The following is a 20,899-nucleotide window of genomic DNA, read 5'->3' as shown; positions in this document are numbered from 1 at the left end:
ATACATATTTTTGCCTTTTCAAAAAAAAAAAAAACTATAATCACCATCACGAAATTATATAAGCTAATAATAATACTTCCACTTTCCTTTTTGTAAATACAACATTAGTGCCTTTCTTTAAGAAAAAATGATAAACACTGTAATGATATTATATAAGCTAATAATATACAATAATTGATGTATAGCCTCTTGTTTTCTATTATACAAGCTAATAATATACAATAATTGATATATAACCTCTTGTTTTCTCTTGTGTTTATACACACCACACAAAAGTTATGAAGAATCTATTATTGTAATGTGTGTATAATTTAAATAAATTTTATAAATTAAAAAAATAAAATAAAATTAATGTTAAAGCTATAGTATAAGTATAAAATAAAATAAATAAATATACGAAGCACTACTTTGTTAGCCCTATTAAATCATGGCCCTGTTTTGGATTTTATGGTGTGAACTAGCTTTTAATTGCACATTTTCAAGAGGATCGGATGTTTTTGAAAGGCTTTCCTGCGGGACAACCTACAGTGAGAGCAGGAACATGCGACATGATCCGGGAGATTGCCGCCATAATAGTGCCCCCTGCATTTCCTGTCTCACAAGCCAGCGAGAGGTAATAACAGCAGATTAGCCGCCTCCAACTGTCGTCGGCTAAATGGAGAAGGTCGATACGAAACAGTTTGCACGGTACGACTGAGGAGCTTGCGTTTCCCTTCTTCATGTATTTTCCTCCTTTTTGGTACACAATTTTCAGCGGCAAATTACCCAATTGAGGCTCTGTGTCCTTGTAATAGATTGGTGAAACTAGTGGCAAGAGCATTTTATGACGACGATGTGAATGCCAAGGGCGCCAACAAGCCGAAGACTGACAAGTCGGACAATCGAGGAATTGCTGTTGTTGTTCTTGATGCGTTGACCAGGTTTCGCCGCCCTTTTCTTCTGATCACCTAGTTAGGTCTCACATCCTTAGTCTTGTTTAATAGATTGTTCTGAAATTGTCGTATCGATTACAGGCAGTTATGCACGTGCACGCTCTCTCTCTCTCTCTCTCTCACACACACACACACACACACACACACACACACACACACACAGAGAGAGAGAGAGAGAGAGAGAGAGAGAGAGAGAGAGAGAGAGAGAGAGTTCACGAGTATGCATACGTTCAAAAATGCACGGGTGTGTAAAGTACAAACCCTAAGCTTTACAACCTACATCCAAAATGGGTGTTTGATGATACACTAGAAAGACTTGGTGGAATGCAAAGTATTTAACAAACCCTGCCAGAGTGAATCATGCGAATATGAATAAACTTTTTCTGGATATAGCTTTTGTATATGTGCTTGCTGCAAATCAAATAGACCAAGCAAATTTCCTTTGCATGGAGCCCTTCCTTAACATAGTGATAATTTGGGTCAATGTGCTTTGTGCAAGCATGGAATAGTTGATTTCTCACAATTGCTAATGCGCTTTAATTGCTAGTGAGTGAAGACATATGTAGTATATCGTTGTCGAACATGTAGATTGGCTAGAAGTCATCTAAGCCAAACACATTCGAGTGTAGCTATAGATGATGTCCTTTATTCAGCTTCATAGCTTGAGGTAACCATGGTTGGTTTTTGCATGCTCAACCATGATAAACATGTATCACCAAGTAAAAAACAATAGCCAATACTGAAGACTCTTCTATCAAAGTATCTGGCCCAATCACTATAACTTAATGGATGCAAGGCAGTAGAGAAGTTGTGTGGATAATCAACCTCAATGTTTGAGTGTCCTTCAACAATAAAAGGTGCCTTTGATCCCTTGCTAATGTTGTGAACCATGTGTGAAGATATGCTCGGATTTGCATCGAGAAAACATAGAATGTATGACCACAATTGAAACACAAAGACCCAGAGAGTGATGTGCAAAACTCAAATCCTAAACCTAAACGCAAAACTCAAAACTCAAAACACAAAAACACGAATACAAACACAAATAGAGAAGAAAGAGAACTTTGAAGTGAATGAATCAATGCTGTAAATGAATAAGAGAAAATATAAAATTTACTAAAGGTATATTTATATAAGGCATAATGACCACTACAAGGATATTTACAAATAGCGATGGGAAATTTTGACGCAAATTAGCGACCTCGCTATTTGCATCGCAAAATAGCGATGGTACTCAGACAAAAAAAGGGACCCAGAAACCCGAGTGCGGTATTTTACCGCGAAGAGCAAAAGAGAGAGCAAAATAGATCGTGCATTTGGGAGGGAGAGGAAGAGAAAGAGAGAAAGGGAGAGAAGGAGAGGTTCTGTAACGTGCCCGCCTATTGGCTATCCAAGCACGTTTTAGTGGTCCATCGAGAAACGAATTTAAGCGTCGCTGAACAGCACCCTGCCATGGCACAAATCGAACCACGAACTGGCCAAGAGAGGCTGCAAGCACACTTGGTGGCCACAAAAACCTACAAGAAACCTTCTTCTTCACCAAGAACCATTGCTCCAAAACACACAAGAGGAAGGCACACAAGAAATTAGGAAATTCTTCCATCCTCACTCTCTTCCTCTTCCTCACTCTCCATTAGATTTGGCAATGCTCAAGGGTAGAGTTGTCTAGCAATCGATGGCTCTTGTGGGAGCGGGTTGAGGGAGGTGTCGATGTGTATCGTCCATTGGAGATGGATCCTGAGTGCAGCAACCGCTAGTTGGAACAGAGGTTGATGAAGAAAAGTGTTGAAAACACAAAAACGACTTGATATAGATGATGGAAGCTTATCATTGGCAGTAGTGAGAGGTTTGGTGACAACTGTAGATCACATAGCAGTAGTCGATGGGGGTTCAACAGCTAGCGGAAGAGGGTTGATGTTTGAAACCTACAAGACAAGGATATTTATAAATGTGGAAGGATCCTCCCAAATTAGGGTTTTGCATGTGGAACATAGAAACTTCTAGAACCGCTCCTTGTTTAATGAAACTTTTGGTAATTCAATGTGCGGTTTTAAAGAGCTAATTAGAATGAAATGAATTTTTAGCTCAACACCATGAATTTGCTCAATTAAGAAACTATATAATGAATATTTATCCTTATATTGCATGAATCAACCAAAATTTGAATATGCAACTACTTGTTGATAGAGCAAAGCAATGAAGGACTCTCAAGCATTAGCAATAGAAAATTGACAATTGGTTTCTACAAGTGTAGAAACATGTGTGCTACCCTCAAAATGAAATCGTTGAAGTAATTGTCCAATGTACTAGGATTGTCGCATAATTATACTGTTCTTAAGAGTAGCAAATTGAATGTCAAGATAGTAATCCAAGAGACTAACATATGCCACATTGAAAGCTTGTTGTAAATCAACTTTAAAAGCTACAATTCTATGCTCATTTCCACTAGTTAACAATATATCAGCAACATATATAATAAGATTGTGACAATTGTATCTAGTATGAAGGGTGCATTATATCAAACTATTTTGAAAATCAAGGCCAATCAAGTTGAAATGTATTCTTTCATATCAAGCTTGTGGAGTATGCTTATGCAAATGCCACCCTTCTTTCCTAACCTTTTTGAATTAAACTATAAGTAAAAGATTTTTTCATATAAATTCCTTTTTAAAAAAGCTATTTTAGCATCCAATTGATGTGCATGTCATCCATAACGCGTAGCCAAAGTAATAATTGTATGTATGGTCATTATATTGAGTAAGTATAATTAAATGCTTTGATATTAAATAAATTTATCATTCATTTCAGCCTATTTTAGCTCCATAGAACAATCCAAGAAAGACTTATTTATTAAATAAAGACTTTTATTATGCTAGTAGAAAAAATGTCCAAAAATATTCTATAAAAGGATACGTTTAGGGCATTTTCTCTCTCTTTTATCATTCCCTTACGTTTAGTGCTAACTCTCAATCACCTTGTAATCAACCTTTTGTACATTAATTATTATTAAGATGTATTAGCTCAATGATTCAAATTAATTCGATGCTCAAATACTTTAAAAGGTGATTTGTATATTATTTAAGTGTTTTAAAAATTTGGCTAAATGTTTATATTTTGATACAAGGGTGGCCAATGGCTAGAATGCTCTATAATTATATTTGGGTCGTCATTGATGAGATGCCCAAGAGGAATCAAAAGTTTATTCGAGCGGTGAGATTGAAGAGAAAGTCTAGATGACTAAGACTTTCTCACTCGGACGGTCACATTGACTAGAAGTTTGCATGTGAAACTAGATGCTCACGATTAAAGAAACAAATCATGAATTGGCAAACCTATACAATTAGACTCTCCTGAATCCAAATTTGACAACTCCTAAAATTTAGGAGGTTGCTATTGTTAGAAATTATTCAAATGAAAAATCTGTTTTCATCAAAGGTTTCAAATTTTGCAAGAAACAATTTTGTCTTCAGCGGCTATGTCAAATTGATATGTGGTATCTAGAATAGGATAAGTAATATTTTGAAGAGACAAGTACCCTACACTAGTCATTTTATTCAATACTTGTCGTTTTCAACAAACACTTGTCATTGTAGCATCTACTTTTCCTTTTTAGCACCCAAGCCCCATACCTATATATTAGAGGTCTCTCTCATCATTTTCAACAACCCCCATATCTATATGTTGAAGGTCTCTCTCTTCATTTCCAACAAGCTCTAACACTGAAATTTTAGCCATATGCTTTGTACATGCTTACCTAGCACTCATTTGAGAAGCTCTTTCTACTTAGCTTGATCAAATCCAAGCACTAAATAAGAAAATCGGTTTGCTGCCAAGAGTATGCAAAAATTAGGGTTTCAAAACCTTAATTTTGAGAATTGCAAGAAATCAGCCCATTGTAAATGGTTCATGTACTTGGTGCTAGTGGTTTGTTTCGATAAAATCTTGTAAAGGGGAGGGGCCAGTTCCCCTCTCAAGGTGGTGTCAACTCTCTTATTTGAAATTTCTCTCTCTTCCCATCTATCTTCTAATTTTCATGGTGATAATTGATCAAGTTGATTAAGTTCAAAGTATTACTATTCTCATGTTCTTCCCTACGCTTATAGCATCTTCCTTCACCATTTCTTCTCCTTAAGGGGGTTGTTACCTCTACCCGATGGTTGTTGCTTGCAATCAACCTAGTTCTACTCATTGCTTGGAGGTGTCTCCCCACCTTGCTATTGATGTCTTGATTGCTAGAGGATGCCGCTAATAACTTGGAGGCGCCTCTCTCTACTTGCCTATTGTTGTCGATTGTTGTTGGTTTAGAACTTGAGTAATTGTGCGATAAAAACACACAAACACACATAGACATAGAGTTGAGTCATAATGATTGGTTCAATGATACTAGATTACAAATGAAGCCAATATACTGTGAATGAATGAAAGTACAATGCTCGATAGACCACAATGAATCACACTGAATTGTGCTAGGGCTGCACAAAGTATCCTTTAATAGATAAACCTAAACCTTAAATAGCTTAATCATCATAAAAACTATAACCCTACTAATGCTAGAGTCCAATGTGACTAGGTGTAATGACAATTGTAAGTGACAATTTAAACATACTAATGAGGCCAAAACATGGAATAAAGGATATCAATGTGGAGCCCATGAGATGCCCTATAAATCCCTCTACACGGCATGGGTATATGAGAGTGCAATAGAAGAGAAACACGAACACAAAGGAGAGAGAGAGAGAGAGAGAGAGAGAGAGAGGGAAAGAATCTTGCACTGATTGAAGAAGAATGCTGATACAATGATGGTAGGTTGATCAGTCCTTGCACGCAACCCAAATTGCTAGTGAGGATACTAGATTGGATTGATGATGATGGCAACACCAAGCACAGAGGGTCGGTGTGTCGGAGTATGCACCTGTGAAGGGAAGACTGAAGATTGAAGAGTGTGTGTGTTTGCCAAGTAGGGGGTGTAGCTATAAATAGCAAGAGCACCAAATTGGCCGACTTGATCTAGGAGAGGCCATAAATGCTAGCCGACTAACAATAAATGTTGGTCACATAGAAAGAAATGCTAGAAAAAATGGGGGACACTCCAAAAAAATCCCTGATGGCAATGACAATGTCTGGCAGGTGTAGGGAGATTGTGGAAGGCAATAACTGGCCTAGGAATGAACACATGAAGTCGACAAATAAAGAAAATACACCTAAATTACTAGAGCTCTTATGTCTCTGTTAGACTCTGACAGGAGCTTACAACCCGGAGACGACAGATTGACATTACTAACATAGGCAAACTAACACCCCCTCTTAGATCCTGGGAGTTTCTAAAGACCCAACAACCTCATGTGATGAAGCATAGAAGCCTTGGGCAATGTCTTCGCCGTGTTGTCCTCCGTAGGATAGTAGGTCACTGCCAACTCAGAATCCATGATCTGCTCTCAAATGTAGTGGTATTGAACCTCAATGTGCTTTGTGTGAGCATGAGACACAGGGTTTCCGGGCCAGAGCTAGAGCACTTTGGTTGTCCACACGCAGCTCCATAGGTCCTAGCTAAGGAAAGCCAATCTCTATCAAGATGTAGCGAAGCCAAACCACCTCCATAGCTATAGAATATAGGCCATGATACTTTGCCTTTGTAGAAGAAAGGGCCACAATAGGTTGCTTATTGCTGCTCTATGAGATAACTCCCATCCAAGGGAGAAGGCATAACTTGTAGTGGACCTCGGTGAATCGACATCACTTGCCTAGTTAGAATCACTCCAACTAGAGAGAGTAAACCCCTCTCCATACAAGATCTCATAGGATGAAGTCCCCTGCAAATAACGAAGAACGCACAAGGCTGCGCTCCAATGCTCTTGAGTGGGAGTCGTCATGAAAGAAGACAACAGAGCCACAACAAAGGAAATATTCGGCCAAGTGTGAATAAGACAAATGAGGGAGCCAACAAGACACCTGTAACGGGTGGCATCTGGAAGGGGAACTCCAGTTGCCAAGAGCTTGGACTCTGGGTTCATGGGGCATGAAATAAGCCTGCAATTGGCCATACCTAACTTTGAGAGAATCTCGGAAATGTACTTGTGTTGCGAAACAAAGATGCCTCCTGCCATCTGATAAGTCTCCAAGCCAAGGAAAAAGTGAATGATCCCTAGATTTGTCATGCCAAACTCCGGTCGCAAAATCTTCGAGTACGATCAATCTCTTGAGTATAGCTCCTTGTAACGATAAGATCATCCACATACAAGATGAGCAAAGCACACCTGTCACCCTCAACCTAGAAGTATAGGTTGGGGTCAGGATTTGATCGATGGAAGCGAGTTTGAAGAAAGAATCGATCAATCCTCTGGTACCAAGCTCTGGGAGCTTGCTTTAGGCCATAAAGGCCTTTTGCAATTTGTAGACATGGTCCTCCTTTCCTTGCACAAGAAAACCAGGAGGTTGTGAAACATAAATCTCCTCCTCAAGGACACCATTCAAAAGGCAGACTTTACGTCCATCTGATACATAGGCCAGTGATGGTGGGTTGCAAGAGGCAAAATAACCCAAATAGTAGACTTCCCAGCCGTAGGTGCAAAAGTCTCAAAATAGTCCAACCTTGCCCTTTGAGCAAAACCCTTGGCTACAAACCTAGCTTTGTGCTTGTTCAAGGAACCATTTGCAAGGTACTTGGTCTTATAGACCTACTTCACGCCTATCACCTTCCGCTTTGGAGGATGCGGAATCAACTCCCAAGTTTGATTACTCGATGGAATCAAGCTCCTCTTGCATGGCTTGATGCCAAATATCCAGTGTAAGAGCCTCCTCAATTGTAGTAGGCTCACAAGCATGAAGAATGTGTGACATAAGAGCATAGTTCACATAAAGGGAACTATTCTGAAGGCCTATAAGCGAACTGATCTACGTGGACCTGTAGGAGAAGCAGGAAAGTGAGAAACACCTGAATCCTCCATGAGCTGTTGGTACTGATAGGGAATCCAAAGAGGCTTATCCTGCTACGAGGGAGACTTCTTTAGTACCTATAATGCACTTGTCTCGGGTAGGGGTTCCCCCTCACCAAGGGAAGGTAAATCTTCATCATTTGAAGAAGGCTCTCCCTCTGACGGTTGAGCATCCCTAGAAGACTTTGGAGGGGAGGCAAAAGGGGTGGAAGTATGCCACAAAGTAGTAGTAGTAGTTGTATCCATCAGTGGTGGTAGGAAAGTCGGAGTAGAGGAAGGAGGAGGAGGAGGAGGAGCCGAAGACAGAGAAGGGGTGTGAAGAGGCAACCTGGAGGGGAGAAGAGAAACTGAGGGTTGGGAGTGGGATCAGGTGATGACAAAGAATCACTTGCAATAGAGCCATTATTCAGATCCACATGGACAAATGCATCATATCCAAAGATGTGAAAATGAGACACGGAAGGCTTTTGGCAAACGAAAGCCTCGCAAGGAGTCATGTGCTGTAATGCAGAAGTCTGGGAGCGGTTGCGGATGTGAATCATAGTAGCCATTGCCTCACACCCTTTGGGGTGAGGAAGACCCCGATGCTCTAACATCAATCGGCCCATCTCTAGCATGGTTCGATTTGCATGCTCCACCACACCATTCTCCGAAGGTGTGTTTGGATGGGTATACTCTACTCGAATGCCGTGATCCTTATAAAACTGAGAAAAGAGGTTATATGTAAAATCGCTACCATGTTTTGCTTGTATGCCACGAACTTTGGAAGTAGTCTGTGTCTCCACAAACACCTTCCACTCATAGAAATGGGAGTGTCTCGCTCTTGTACTCTAGAAAATAAGACCACACATGTTTGACATCAATTAGATGATGGCTTTCCAAAAATGTGTAGGTACAATATTCTTTTATATAACAATGGCAATTAAATATTAAGGTAGAGGTTAGAACTAGTAAAGTCAATCCATTAAGTGTAATCTCATGCACTTTAAACTAACATGGTAATTGTGAGGAATATAAAAAATGCTTCAATGGTATGTTGACATTTTTGATAAAGGAAAAGCTCATAAAGTGAGCTCTCTAACAATGGCATCAAAAAACATTTCAACTCACACTTGTAAAATTATGTGTGAATATCAGTATTGAATCATGAAGTCATATATGGGCATTATGCCATTGTGCCTTACTATAAAACCGCACAAACACTTCTCATTATCTTAGTAACTAAATGCAGCACCATGGCACCTCGTTTGGTGAGCCTTTCATGTAGTATAAGTCAACATTCATATTAAGGTAGTTTGATTCTTATAGAAGGTTTAGTATTAAATCAAAGCAAAGCATTATCTCAAACAAGACCTTTGCTCCCATAGATCATAAAATATGTTTCCATATCCATGTAAAGTTATACGGGTGTGAACACATCCTTATTTGTACCTTAGCATATAAATGCATTCTTTATTCTTTGTGTACCATCACAATCTAGCATATAAATGCATTCTTTATTCTTTGTGTACCATCACAATCTAGACACCATCTTTGCGCTCTCTCCTCAACCGTTGCGACCTCTGTCCGCACTCCTTGTGCACTCTTTCCATCAAGATGTACATGCATTGCTTGCTATGCAATAAAAACAACTGATTTCTTTACAAGATAAGAATAGAATCAGCCTTTCTCTATTGATGAACAACAAGCTTGAGGAGGGGGGGTTGCAATGAATTTATAGGCTTGCTATCTTGTAAAATAGTATTGAAAGAAGAGGGAATATGGAGGTATTCGATAATGGAGGGGTGGATAATGATGATGTAAATGGATGGCGCAAACTTTAGGTTATCTTCAGCATATTAAGAGTTTATATTCAAGAAAAGTGATATAGAATGAGGAAAAACGAGCTCTCTTCATAGGAAAAAGGGGAGAGCTAGTAGGAAAAGGGAAAAGTGAACTAGCACAAAACAAGTGTCTAGTCACATGTCATGAAAAAAAAAAAAGAAAGAGAGAGGGGAAGTGGGAAGGAGATGAGGAACCCTCCCATGCAAGAGAATAAAAGGGGTACGATGATAGGATGTATCAACACTAGAAGAACTTGGAGGAATATGAAAATTTTAACTGCCTAGCACCTTAAGTGATTGCCTAAGTCTTGATTGAGTGGCTCGTTGGACCTTCTATGGATTAGCCCTCGGACCCATCTTGCTTCTATTGAGCATTCTCATGCCTCTATTGCACATCCTCATCCTTGTTTCACATCAATGAGATGCCATCTCATTCTTGTATGTAGTTATTAGATGCCTCCGTCACCCCTTCTTATGGCCATTGGGTCGCCGTGTGTGTGCGAGCGTGCGTGTGTTACATGCATGTATGTATGCTTTACTTAAAATTTGGGTTCCCCTTTCACCGTTTTGGCTTAAGGCCTAAACTTTGTTTCACAACTTTGAAACCTGCTTCCCACTCTTGGCAACAATGTGGCTGCTCACCATTGGCACTACCTATCTGTCATCCTGTCTCTGCCCATTATTGAAAGAGAATCCTACAATGTTGGTAATTTGTTAGGCTAAGTGTTGATTGGACATTTTCATTACTTCTTCAATTGATCCTGGTTAGAACCTACTCAGAAAATTTGATTGCTTCTTTCAATTTTAATTTTTTTGTGGGAGTTAAAGGAAGAACAATCTTCTCCCACCACCCTATATAGGATCTTTGGTGTAGCTTTCTTAACCTTGCTCTCTCTCCTCTTTAAGTTTTGAAAGTTTCAAGTGCTCATGTGATTTAAAGTAATATCAGCTGGAATTATGCTTTTTAAGTCATGTAGCAGATTACTGACTTTTGGTTTTGTTCAGGCGCGAATGGGTTAAAGAGGATGATCTGGCAAAGAGCCTACGATTGCATCCAAAACAATTACGTCGAACTTTGCGGGTTCTAGAGGAGGAGGCATTGATTGTAAGGGAGCACAGGCGTGAGGTAAGTTTGTCTCTGACTAATGTGTGTAAATGACTTCATATGAGTTTAAGCTAGGAAAAAAGTGTGTTTATCATTGACTTAGCATTGAGGAGATGTTGAAAAGTGGAAGCTATTCATATAAATTGACCCAAATCAGGAATTTACAGCACTATCAGATACTCATTAGTATGCCATTCTGTGCTAACTACTGGTCTGTGTTTTTGTAACCCTTTAGATGAGACATTAGGCATATGGAGCTTGTTGCAAATCAAGTTAGAAATCACATGCATCTTTCATAAGCTAGGGTAGCACTTTAGCAAGTTCATAGCTGAGCATCACCATGATGCTAAACTTTTCAATGTTTAACAAAAAATGAGTTTACCAGTGTAGTCAATTATATAGTCTAAGATCTAGCATGACCACACAAATATAAGTGGTCTTTCCCTAAACAACCAGTGCATTGTTAACCATTAACTTTCAAGTTCATGGATCCACTTAAACAAATATAAGTGGTTCCATGCAATAAGAACTTTCCATCTTTGCACTAGTAATATGCTAACAGTCCTTTCAAGATACTAAGAATTCAAGATTTAGACAGCAATTGGAAAAAAGAAATTTAAGGAGGTAAACACAGCTGCAAATGAGCAGAAAGTTGAATTAATGACAAGACAGATTGTAAACTGCAATGGAGGCTCCAAAGTCTATGGTCGAGCATCAAGGGTGGTACTGGTCTATGTTAAAAACAAGGCTTGACATACCTAAAAGCAGTAAGACATGGGCTACTGGATTTTTGGTAATCGAGGAGGACATTGACAAACCTTGGTTAGAGTAGTGTACTGAAACTTCCAAACTTTATGCATTGGTTTTGTCAGCCACTTAAGGGTACTGTGAGTTTAATTGTATGGATTGGACCTGATTAACACTTCTCCGTTTTAATTTGTTAAAGAATGGAGCTTCTTTGACCATATCTTCACTTTTCAGTAGTGTACTGCTTGTGTGTTGCTTATGCTGGCTGTAACTTTTGAGAGGGCCTATCATTGGGTGGATTGGAGTCTTTGGTGGGGATCCTCATGTCATTGGCCCAGAATTCTCAATCCATGTTGGATTGGATGGGCATTGAAAACCAAGATTAGGTATATTTGTTTGAGCTAAAAATAGAATATTGACGGGCTTGGAAAGAAGGCCGAGGCTTATGCATAGTTGAGTGAGAGGATATTATTCATAGAAACTGGGAACAGCCGTTCTGGCTTGTGGGAACAGCCTAACGTGTTCCAAACCCTTCAAGGAGGTGAAACGGCAAGGGAATGTTCCTTGCTGTTTTAAGATCAAAAAATTTATGCGTTTTGATTGCTAGACTTAATTGCAAAAAAAATAAAAATAAAATAAAATAAAATTTATTTGTCATTATATTGTAACAAGTGTTATTTTTTGTACTACCTTAGTAACTGGTGGTTATAACTGCTCATGGATAAGTTCATATCATCAATGAAATGATTGATTAGTGGACACCCTTGTAGGGTCAAGGGGACCCTATCATAATGACAAAGAATGGTTGGAACGGGGCCCTAAAACACCAAAATGCTCTCTTTGTTGAAAATCTGGCCAAAAGTGTATCCCCATTGGGCAGGCTGTTCCTTGTTCTGTCCTCGACAAGGGAATGGGTTGGAACGTGTTCAAAGTGCACTTACTATCAAAGTGCAGTGAATGCGGAAGCGTATGACCTGATTGAAAGAAATAAGTGAACACGAAGAGAGGAGAGAGAGAGAGAGAAAGAGGGAGAAGAATGCTGAAGATTGTGAAGAAGACTGCTAGGGTTTGCACTAAGGATACATAGAGTGTACGACCACGACAAAAACACAGAGACAGACATAGACACAGACACAGAGAGCAAAACTCAAACCCTAAATGCAAAACTTAAAACTCAAACCATAAACGCAAAACTCAAAACTCAAACATAGAAACTCAAACACAAACAGAAGAAGGGAGAGAGAGAACACAACTCTGAAGTGAATGAATGCTGTAAATGAATGTAAGAGTGTACAGTGTGCTGAAGGGCAGAGCAATGTCGGAGTGTGACGTCCACCGAAGATGGATCCCAAGTCTGTGACCACCAGTAGGAGTGTAGGAGTGCTGAATAGTGAATGGCAGTAGGCTGGTCACCAAAACACAGCAGTCTGGAGGTTGGAAACTGGTAAACATAGCAACCGCTGATCGAAGGTTGGAAACTGTGCATAGTCTGCTGTAAACAACAGGTTGAAACAGTGTCTGATGTGGCTGGTGATGATTGGATGATCAGATCGCAGCAGATGATGATGTCGCCATCAACTGACGTTAGCATGGATGAAGGCACCAGCAGCAAGAGCAAACACGGATGGAGTGGCAACAGTCTCAAGGGTTGGACAGCCGCGTGGGAGGAGGCTGATGGCTGAAATCTGCACGTGGAGTGAGAAACCTGCACAGACAGAATGAGGTTGAATGGGGGCAGCCTGTCTATTTATAGATGTGGAAGGGCACCCCAAAAGTTAGGGTTTCTACTGAACTCTCTCGAACCGCTCCCCATTTTAGGGTTTTTACTCTAAAAGAGCATTTTTTAGTGTGTTTCGATGTATATTTTAGCTCAATACCCCCTCTTAGGCCCAAAATTGAGCCAAAAGATTAAGCCAACCACTGTGATGCTTATTTATCCCAAGGTGTCCCACCCCAAAGTAGCTAGGGCATCGGATAAAGGATACACGTCGGTTGCCGAGTGGCCTACCAAGACTATAGAGGCGATGGTTATCTTACCAAGGGAATCTAAGTAGCCACCCTAGAGAGGATAGGGCATTGGACAAAGGGTGCACGTCGACTGCCCAGTGGCCTACCAAGCCCTACAAAGGCGGATGGAACCACATGGAACTTTTTTTTTTTTGAATTAGTGAGGTAAATTTTATGGGATGCGGCCGATTGAGTAATAGTGACCCAGAAGACGGGAGTAGGGAGGGTACACTCAACAAATCACAAAACAGGACAAGCCATCCACTCAGGGTGTTGATGACGAGGAAAAATAGGCGACAAGGTATCCATTTAATGGAGGATGGTGGTGTGGTAACAACAGCCACCGGTGGAAACAGCTTAGGATCCGCTCAAGGGGTGCTCTGCACAATGAGATGTAAAGTATGCTACATGTTGAAGAATGCTCATGCAGCAGGTACCACTTGGATAGTGTCCCTCGTGGGAAAATTGTTCACTTGCTCAAGCACCCTAATACAAAGATGATAAAATCATGCAATGCAAAGGGTAAGGTACAACAGGGGGAAGAAGTCGATGTCGAAGACAAAGTGCTGAAGCTTGTAGAATACCAAGAAGGATAGGAATCCCCTCTCAACCTGGATGTAGATGCCGAAGAAGGAAGAGGAGCCTGATGTCGGTCTTTGTGTGGTGCTGAGAACCATAAGAAATGAACGAAGATGAAGTAGATGAAGCACCCCGCTAGAAGAGCAAGGTACAGTCACTGCCATGATAGTATCGAGAGAGATGTTGCACGATCTGCCTCGGGAGGGGAAACCGCCATGCTAGAAGAAGAGCAAGCACTCCTAGGATGATGAAACCATGAAAGGAACAATGCGCATCCCCATGTCTCTAGCCCAAGTAGGACCAAAGCAATGTGTAAGTTAGCCCTACATTGAAAGACAAAACTCTGCAAAAGAGATGAGAATGTGCAAACACAGAGGTTAGTGGTTAGATGCTACAAAGCAAAACATAACAGTAAGAAAATCCAACACAAAATAAATGCAATGAATGTGTATGTGTGTGAGTAAATGCAACGGAAAATAAAATAATGAAAAAGCTAAGGACAATGAATCCTATGGGCCCGACTCTAAGAGTGCAAAAAATGAATGCTAGACTGACCTAGGGTATTCGAAAGGACCTAGAGACATGCTAGTCTAAGAAGGTGGCTACCATCGCGTACGTCCAGTAGCAGGGCTTTGCCAAGGAAACGCCTGATGAGGTGGGGAGGAAGGTGAGATAGATGCATAAAGTGCAGTGGGATCGGAACTTGCAAACCAATCAGCTAGTCCCTCAGGGGGAGTGAAAGAGATAGGCTGCTGAGGTTGTACTCGAGCCACATGTCCAGCAGTAATGGTGGGTGCTAAAGGAGCAGATGAAGTAGGAGTGGAAGGCGTAGCCCAACTGGACTGTACAGTCGCAGTGGTTTGCACAGGCTTCTTAGGTGGAAGACCTTGGGCCTTGGAGCAACACTCCTCGTCCACATGGTCTGCTCTCTGGTAGTGTGTGCAAAACCGGTTTTTCTTAGGGAGTTGCTGCCAGATAGGTCTAGATTCTTTGGTTTCATCTGAAGAAGAGTCACCCTTTGATTGGCTTGCCTTCATATCTTGCAAGTTCTTGCCACTGGTGGTTTCCCCTCCTGAAGAAGAGGCAACCAACCCCCTCTGCTCTGAATAAGGTTGTGATGAGGATTTCTTGTGGACTTGATCATGTAGCCTCGCGTAACGCAAGAACTGACACTCAAACTCATAGAAGGTTGGCAATCGAGGTTGGGAGATGATGTGTTGAATGAAATTAAAGTATTTTTTGGGCAACTTATTCAAGAATAATGTAACGTGATCGTCATCTGACTTTTGAGAGCCAGTAGTGGCAAACTCGGCAAGTAACCGCCTATATTCATCCAGCTTGACTTTCAGATCATCCCCTTTCTTAATAGAGAACTCTTGAAGCTCAAAGTCAAGATTGATGCGCTGAGTACGATCACGAGCCGCATAGCGGTCGAGAAGGCGACTCCAACGCTCTGATGCGAGTGGGAAGTGTTGCAACTGAGAGTGAAACTCATGAAGCAACCCTTGTATCAACTCAATATTGGCAGTGGCATTGTGGGCTCTCCATTGATGAATGTAGTTAGGGTGAGCTAGTCGAGGGTCTGGCATAGGCTCTAGACCAATGATGAGGTCCCAAAGACCCTGAGACTCAAGCACTTGTTGCATGAAATTAGACCAAGTGGTGAAATTTGACCCGTTAAAACGTATCTTGTCCGTGAAGGCATTCTTGGCCGTTGCAACAGGAGTGGTAGTACTCAGAGATAGATAGTGTGAAAAAGTGTAGTGTGGGTAGAATGGGGGAGTGGAGTACACTTGGGAATGGGCCCTAGAGTGCCCACTAGGCATGCTAGTAGTGTGCAAGGTGGATCCATAGGTAGGGATGGGTTGACTAGGCAAGGGCATGGTAGCCATGTGAGAAACCCAAGGAGATGGGATGGGAACACGGGAAGCAGAAGATGGGAATCTTTGCGTAGGTGTAACCCAAGGAGAGTGTGAAGACGTACCATAAGCGGAGGATGGAAACCCTTGTGTTTGAGTGGTCATGTGAGATGTGAAGCTGGGGATAGTGAGGGGGATGCCCATCACAGTCGACCCAGGAGTTATGGGTGTGCTCATTTGCTAAAAGGTGAGAGGCACTATGTTAAAGGGTGGCATTCCCCCTAACGAAGTACCATGGTGTAAAGAGGTAGAGAACGGGGTGGAGAAGGAAAAGGTGCTAGGAGCGGAGATGGAAGATCCAACCCCTAGGGTGTGTAATGCATATGTGGATTGCAATCCAAGGTTTTGGAAAGGCGATGAGAGGTGATCAAGGTGTGATATAGAAGAGGGTGGGATGGGAGGGAAGTGAGAAGTGTGTGTGATATGCTCAAATGAAACAAAAGTAGTAGATGTACCTGAATTTCGTCTGCTTCGTGAGCCCCCTCTATTGAAGTTCACATACGCAAAGCCACCCGGATCCTGTACCTCAAAAGAAGAAACAAGTGAGGGTTTTGATTTATGCAACTCAAAAGAATTGTACAAATCTGACATTGGACCTGGCTAAGATGATGAAGATAAATCGCCAAATGTTCCGAATGCTGTATGTCCTCCATGATCGGAGAGGTGGCTAGCCTCACCAACCGGTCCGGATGTGGTAGCAAAACTGGTAGGAGGGGTGTAAATATCACCATACTTGTTGCGATAGTACTCCTCAAAGTCCTCCTTTGTCATGTTAGTGAAATCTGGTGAAGGTAGAGTGTCGTTCTCCTCACCGAGTCCATAATACCGTCTCAGGGCCTGCAATGATGGAGAAGCCTGATAAGACATTATAGGAACTAGAGAAGAAGGTGTCTGGGACATTGTGATTCGGTTACGAGTTGTATTGTGAGCCTCGCACAATGACTAGCTCTCCACAATATCCGCAGGATACTCTTTACAAGAGCACCGGCTTGGATACCATGTGAAGAAGACTGCTAGGGTTTGCACTGAGGACATATAGAGTATACGACCATGACAGAAACACAAAGAGGTAGACATAGACATAGACATAGACATAGAGGGCAAAACTCAAACCCTAAATGCAAAACTCAAAACTCAAACCCTAAACGAAAAACTCAAAACTCAAACATAGAAACTCAAAAACACAAACAGAAGAAGGGAGAGAGAGAACACAACTCTGAAGTGAATGAATGCTGTAAATGAATGTAAGAGTGTACAGTGTGCTCAAGGGCAGAGCAATGTCGGAGTGTGATGTCCACCGGAGATGTATCCCAAGTCTGTGACCACCAGTCGGAGTATAGGAGTGCTGAATAGTGAATGGCAACAAGCTGGTCACCAAAACGCAGCAGTCTGGAGGCTGGAGACTGGTAAACGTAGTAGTATACTGCTGATCAGAGGCTGTAACTGCGCACAGTCTACTGTAAAAAGTAGGCTGAAACAATGTCTGCTGATGTGGCTGGCAATGATTGGATGATCAGATCGTAGTAGATGATGATGTCACTGGCAGTTGACGTCAGCATGGATGAAGGCGCCAGTAGCAGGAGCAAACACGGATGGAGTGGCAGCAGTCTCGAGGGCTGGACAGCCACGTGGAAGGAGGCTGATGGCTGAAATTTGCACATGGAGTGAGAAACCTGCACAGACGGAATGAGGTTGAATGGGGGAAGCCTGTCTATTTATAGATGTGGAAGGGCACCCCAAAAATTAGGGTTTCCACTGAACTCTCTCGAACCGCTCCCCGTTTTAGGGTTTTTACTCTAAAAGAGCATTTTTTAGTGTGTTTTGGGGTTGTTTAAGAGGCTAATCAGCAAGTAATGCATATTTTAGCTCAACAAAGACCGCAGTGATGCTAAAGCTGGAAATTACAATAGAAGGTTGCCAAATGAGGCTGCCACTTGTCAAAATTATCCATGCAAGCTGAAAGAAGGTTGTTTGGGGGCTGGTTGAGGGTCATTCTAGCATTTAGAGGCTGAGGGAGGAAGGAGCTGTTGTCATAAGATCTTTGAGAGAGGCAACAACTGATCATGTAGCATGATAGGAGAGGGGCAGCAAGTTTCCTTCTTTGTCTCTATGAGAGGTGGCGATAGAAGAGGAGGGCTTGCCAGTTGCACTAGAGTTTTATCCCCCTTTCGAGGTTGTTGGCACCATCAAAATTGCCAATCAAAGTTATCCTTCAAAAGATACTCCTTTTAGCTGATTTTCTCACTCATCCTTTGACATTGCCTCAGCAATTCTCAGCGTATTTCTGCCGTTGGTAAACAGCAATTGAAGGAATTGCTGCTGAAATCCTAAATTGCAGCAGCCATTAGGGTTTCAACAGCCACCTTCGGATCCGTGCCCAATTATTGAAGACCGGGTACTTGGTGTAATAGCTGAATTAATTTGCAACTCATCCGAGGCATAGCCCATTCCCAAATTATTGTGGCCCACATGTGAGAGATTGAAGCTCCAAGGGCGGATTGTTGTACAATTAAGGGGCAAATTGTGCTTGAGCAGTGCTGGTCGTTTATGACAGCCATTTGTATTGAAGATTGGAGGAGATTAGCCTATATCTCATGTTGAAGCAATACAAGATAAAAAAATATTGCAAGGGGGGCCAATTGTTGTTGGGGTCAATTGGGTGTCGGGGGCTGTCCAAGATAAAGTGGTCAATTGTGTATTTAATGCTTGCTGTAATTTGAGGTAAATCAGGTTATCACCATTGTTGCCAAGAAGTAAGGCTGGTTGCATGGTTCCTTTCCCTAGATACATCAACTCCTTTGAGTAGGCGGACCCGAGGCACTTGTGTGCAAGTTAGAGAAGGTGCATGCTTGCTGAAATTGCGATCAGCTGAGTGCAATACAAGAAGCATGTCTTCGTACAGTGAGATGGGATCAAGCAGTGATGATGCCTCTCAGTCTGACAATGCATGTAATGAAGGGGAAAAATGCAGTGCTTGATCTTAGACATGGTGCACTGCTCAGGCAACAAGATGAAAATGTGGGTGTTGTGCAAGAAGTGGGTCCTTGAAACCAGCCTTTCTTCTCGGATAGGGTGGTTTAACCTGATTAAGCACTTAATTACAGCAATTAGCAAATGAACATAAACTGAAATGCTCACTTACCTTCATAAACTTGGACAGTGGACACTCTGTTGATCCCAAAACTGGCGCCCCTTTTGGTATTTCTTTAATTTCAATTGTTGATGGATAAATTACAAGCCGAGATTTAACAATCTCCTTGGCTAATTCAAAAGCCCCTTGCTGTTCCAATAATCAGCAAAGCATTCCGGCAAATTGCCCCTTGATTTTCACCTAGGACTTGCTCTAATGGAACCCCAACTGGTCAAATGCTGCCCCAAATTCACAATAGATGGGTTGGCACAATTCCACGAATTTCTGGTGCTGATTTCAGTGTACAATGCCTTTGACTGATGGCACGGGTCCCAAGGTGGCTGCTAAACCCTAATTACTGCTGTAATTTAGGGTTTACAGCCCTCTGCTGTCCACCAAATTTGGCTGTACTTTGCTACCAATGGCTGAGAATTACTGAGAATGCTTGAGCATAGATTGGAGGAGATGAGAGAATGCTGTAGATAGAGAGAAAATCTGCTGAAATGTATCTTTTGATTCGTAGCTCTGATGACAAATTTGATGGCACCAACAGCTTCAAAAGGGGGGTAAAACACTAGCCCGGCTGGCGAGCCCTCCTCTTCTGCCCGCTGCCTCTCTTGAGGCGGAAGAGAAATCCTGCTGTCCCCTGTCCTGTCGCGGCGCGCGATCAGTCGTCGCCTCTTAGAGTCAAATCTGATCACCTCCTCTCCCTCTACCATGCTCCAAACGGCTGTAATTCCACTTCCACCACCCTCCAACAACCTTCTCCCTAGTTGCATGGGAAAGTTTTGCCAAGTGGTAGCCTTTCTAATGCATTTTCAGCCATTAAATTAAATTTTCAGAATTAATTAATTCTGAAAATTAATTTCAGCCCTTTTGACCCTGCCCAAAATTAAACATGTCCATTTGTAATGAAATTGGCTAGGCCATTTGCAACTTGGAGTGGTTCCCAACCTCTGTTGACTCTTAGACTAGCATTAATTAATTAATTAATGCTAGTCCCTAGTGTCACCACTGACACTTAATGGCCAAACAATTGTCCTAGGGTCCAACCTAGCACCAACTGACCACCAAAACCCAATTGGTATAACTTAACACAACTTTTGCCTTTAACACCCACTGCATCCTCGGGGTTCTTGGCCCGTTCCCATGAAATAACTGCCATGTGCATCACATGTGCTAAACAACCTTGCACATTTGATTAATAATCAAATGTTACTAGCAAGATTAAAGGCATTGACCTTGCACATTTCCAAGTCAAAGGCCTTAAGTGGTATGCAAGATAGATTGAAGCCATTGACTTTCATTCAATAGTTTGATGCAATTTACTTGGGAGGCTTCATTGAATCTACTAAGATTTAAAAAATATCCATCTTTTTTTAGGAAAATGCATTGCAGTGGTAGTCCACACTTCTAATGCAAGGTAAAGCACTATCAACATGGATACAATTTAAGCAAATGTTTGCCTCTAATTGGTTGACGAGCACCTTTGAAGTGGATGTTATGATTGCATGAAATAAGTTGGATGTATCCCAATGCTAAAATTTGGAGCAATATAATGAGAAGATTTGGGATGCATTGCTGTCTATTACTTCTTATCATGCTATTCCCCTTCATGAGTAGATTGAGAAGTATTGTTCGGTTGACTAAAGGAATTAGAGATTCTTACATAAAGAGGGCCATTGGGACTAGTATGCCACAATTCATAGAGATGACGAGTATAGC

The 20,899-nt window shown here is 41.6% G+C and overlaps 1 protein-coding gene across 1 annotated transcript in view; it reads left to right on the top strand.

The window, feature by feature from the left end:
• The first annotated feature begins 481 nt into the window (after positions 1-481).
• The window catches only part of LOC148020856 (Transcription factor TFIIE, alpha subunit), a 31,758-nt gene continuing 11,340 nt past the window's right edge, over positions 482-20,899 (top strand). Inside the window, exons 1-3 of the mRNA XM_087698647.1 lie at positions 482-687; positions 795-920; positions 10,693-10,813. Coding sequence (XP_087554773.1) covers positions 656-687; positions 795-920; positions 10,693-10,813 — 279 coding nt within the window. The 5' untranslated portion in view covers positions 482-655. The remainder of the gene's footprint in view (positions 688-794; positions 921-10,692; positions 10,814-20,899) is intronic.

The sequence above is a fragment of the Lygodium microphyllum genome, chromosome 18 (assembly GCF_053477565.2).
Source record: "Lygodium microphyllum isolate KBCC chromosome 18, Lygodium_microphyllum_v1.1.10, whole genome shotgun sequence".
Lineage (NCBI taxonomy): Eukaryota > Viridiplantae > Streptophyta > Polypodiopsida > Schizaeales > Lygodiaceae > Lygodium > Lygodium microphyllum.
This window is presented reverse-complemented; position numbering and strand designations above follow the sequence as displayed.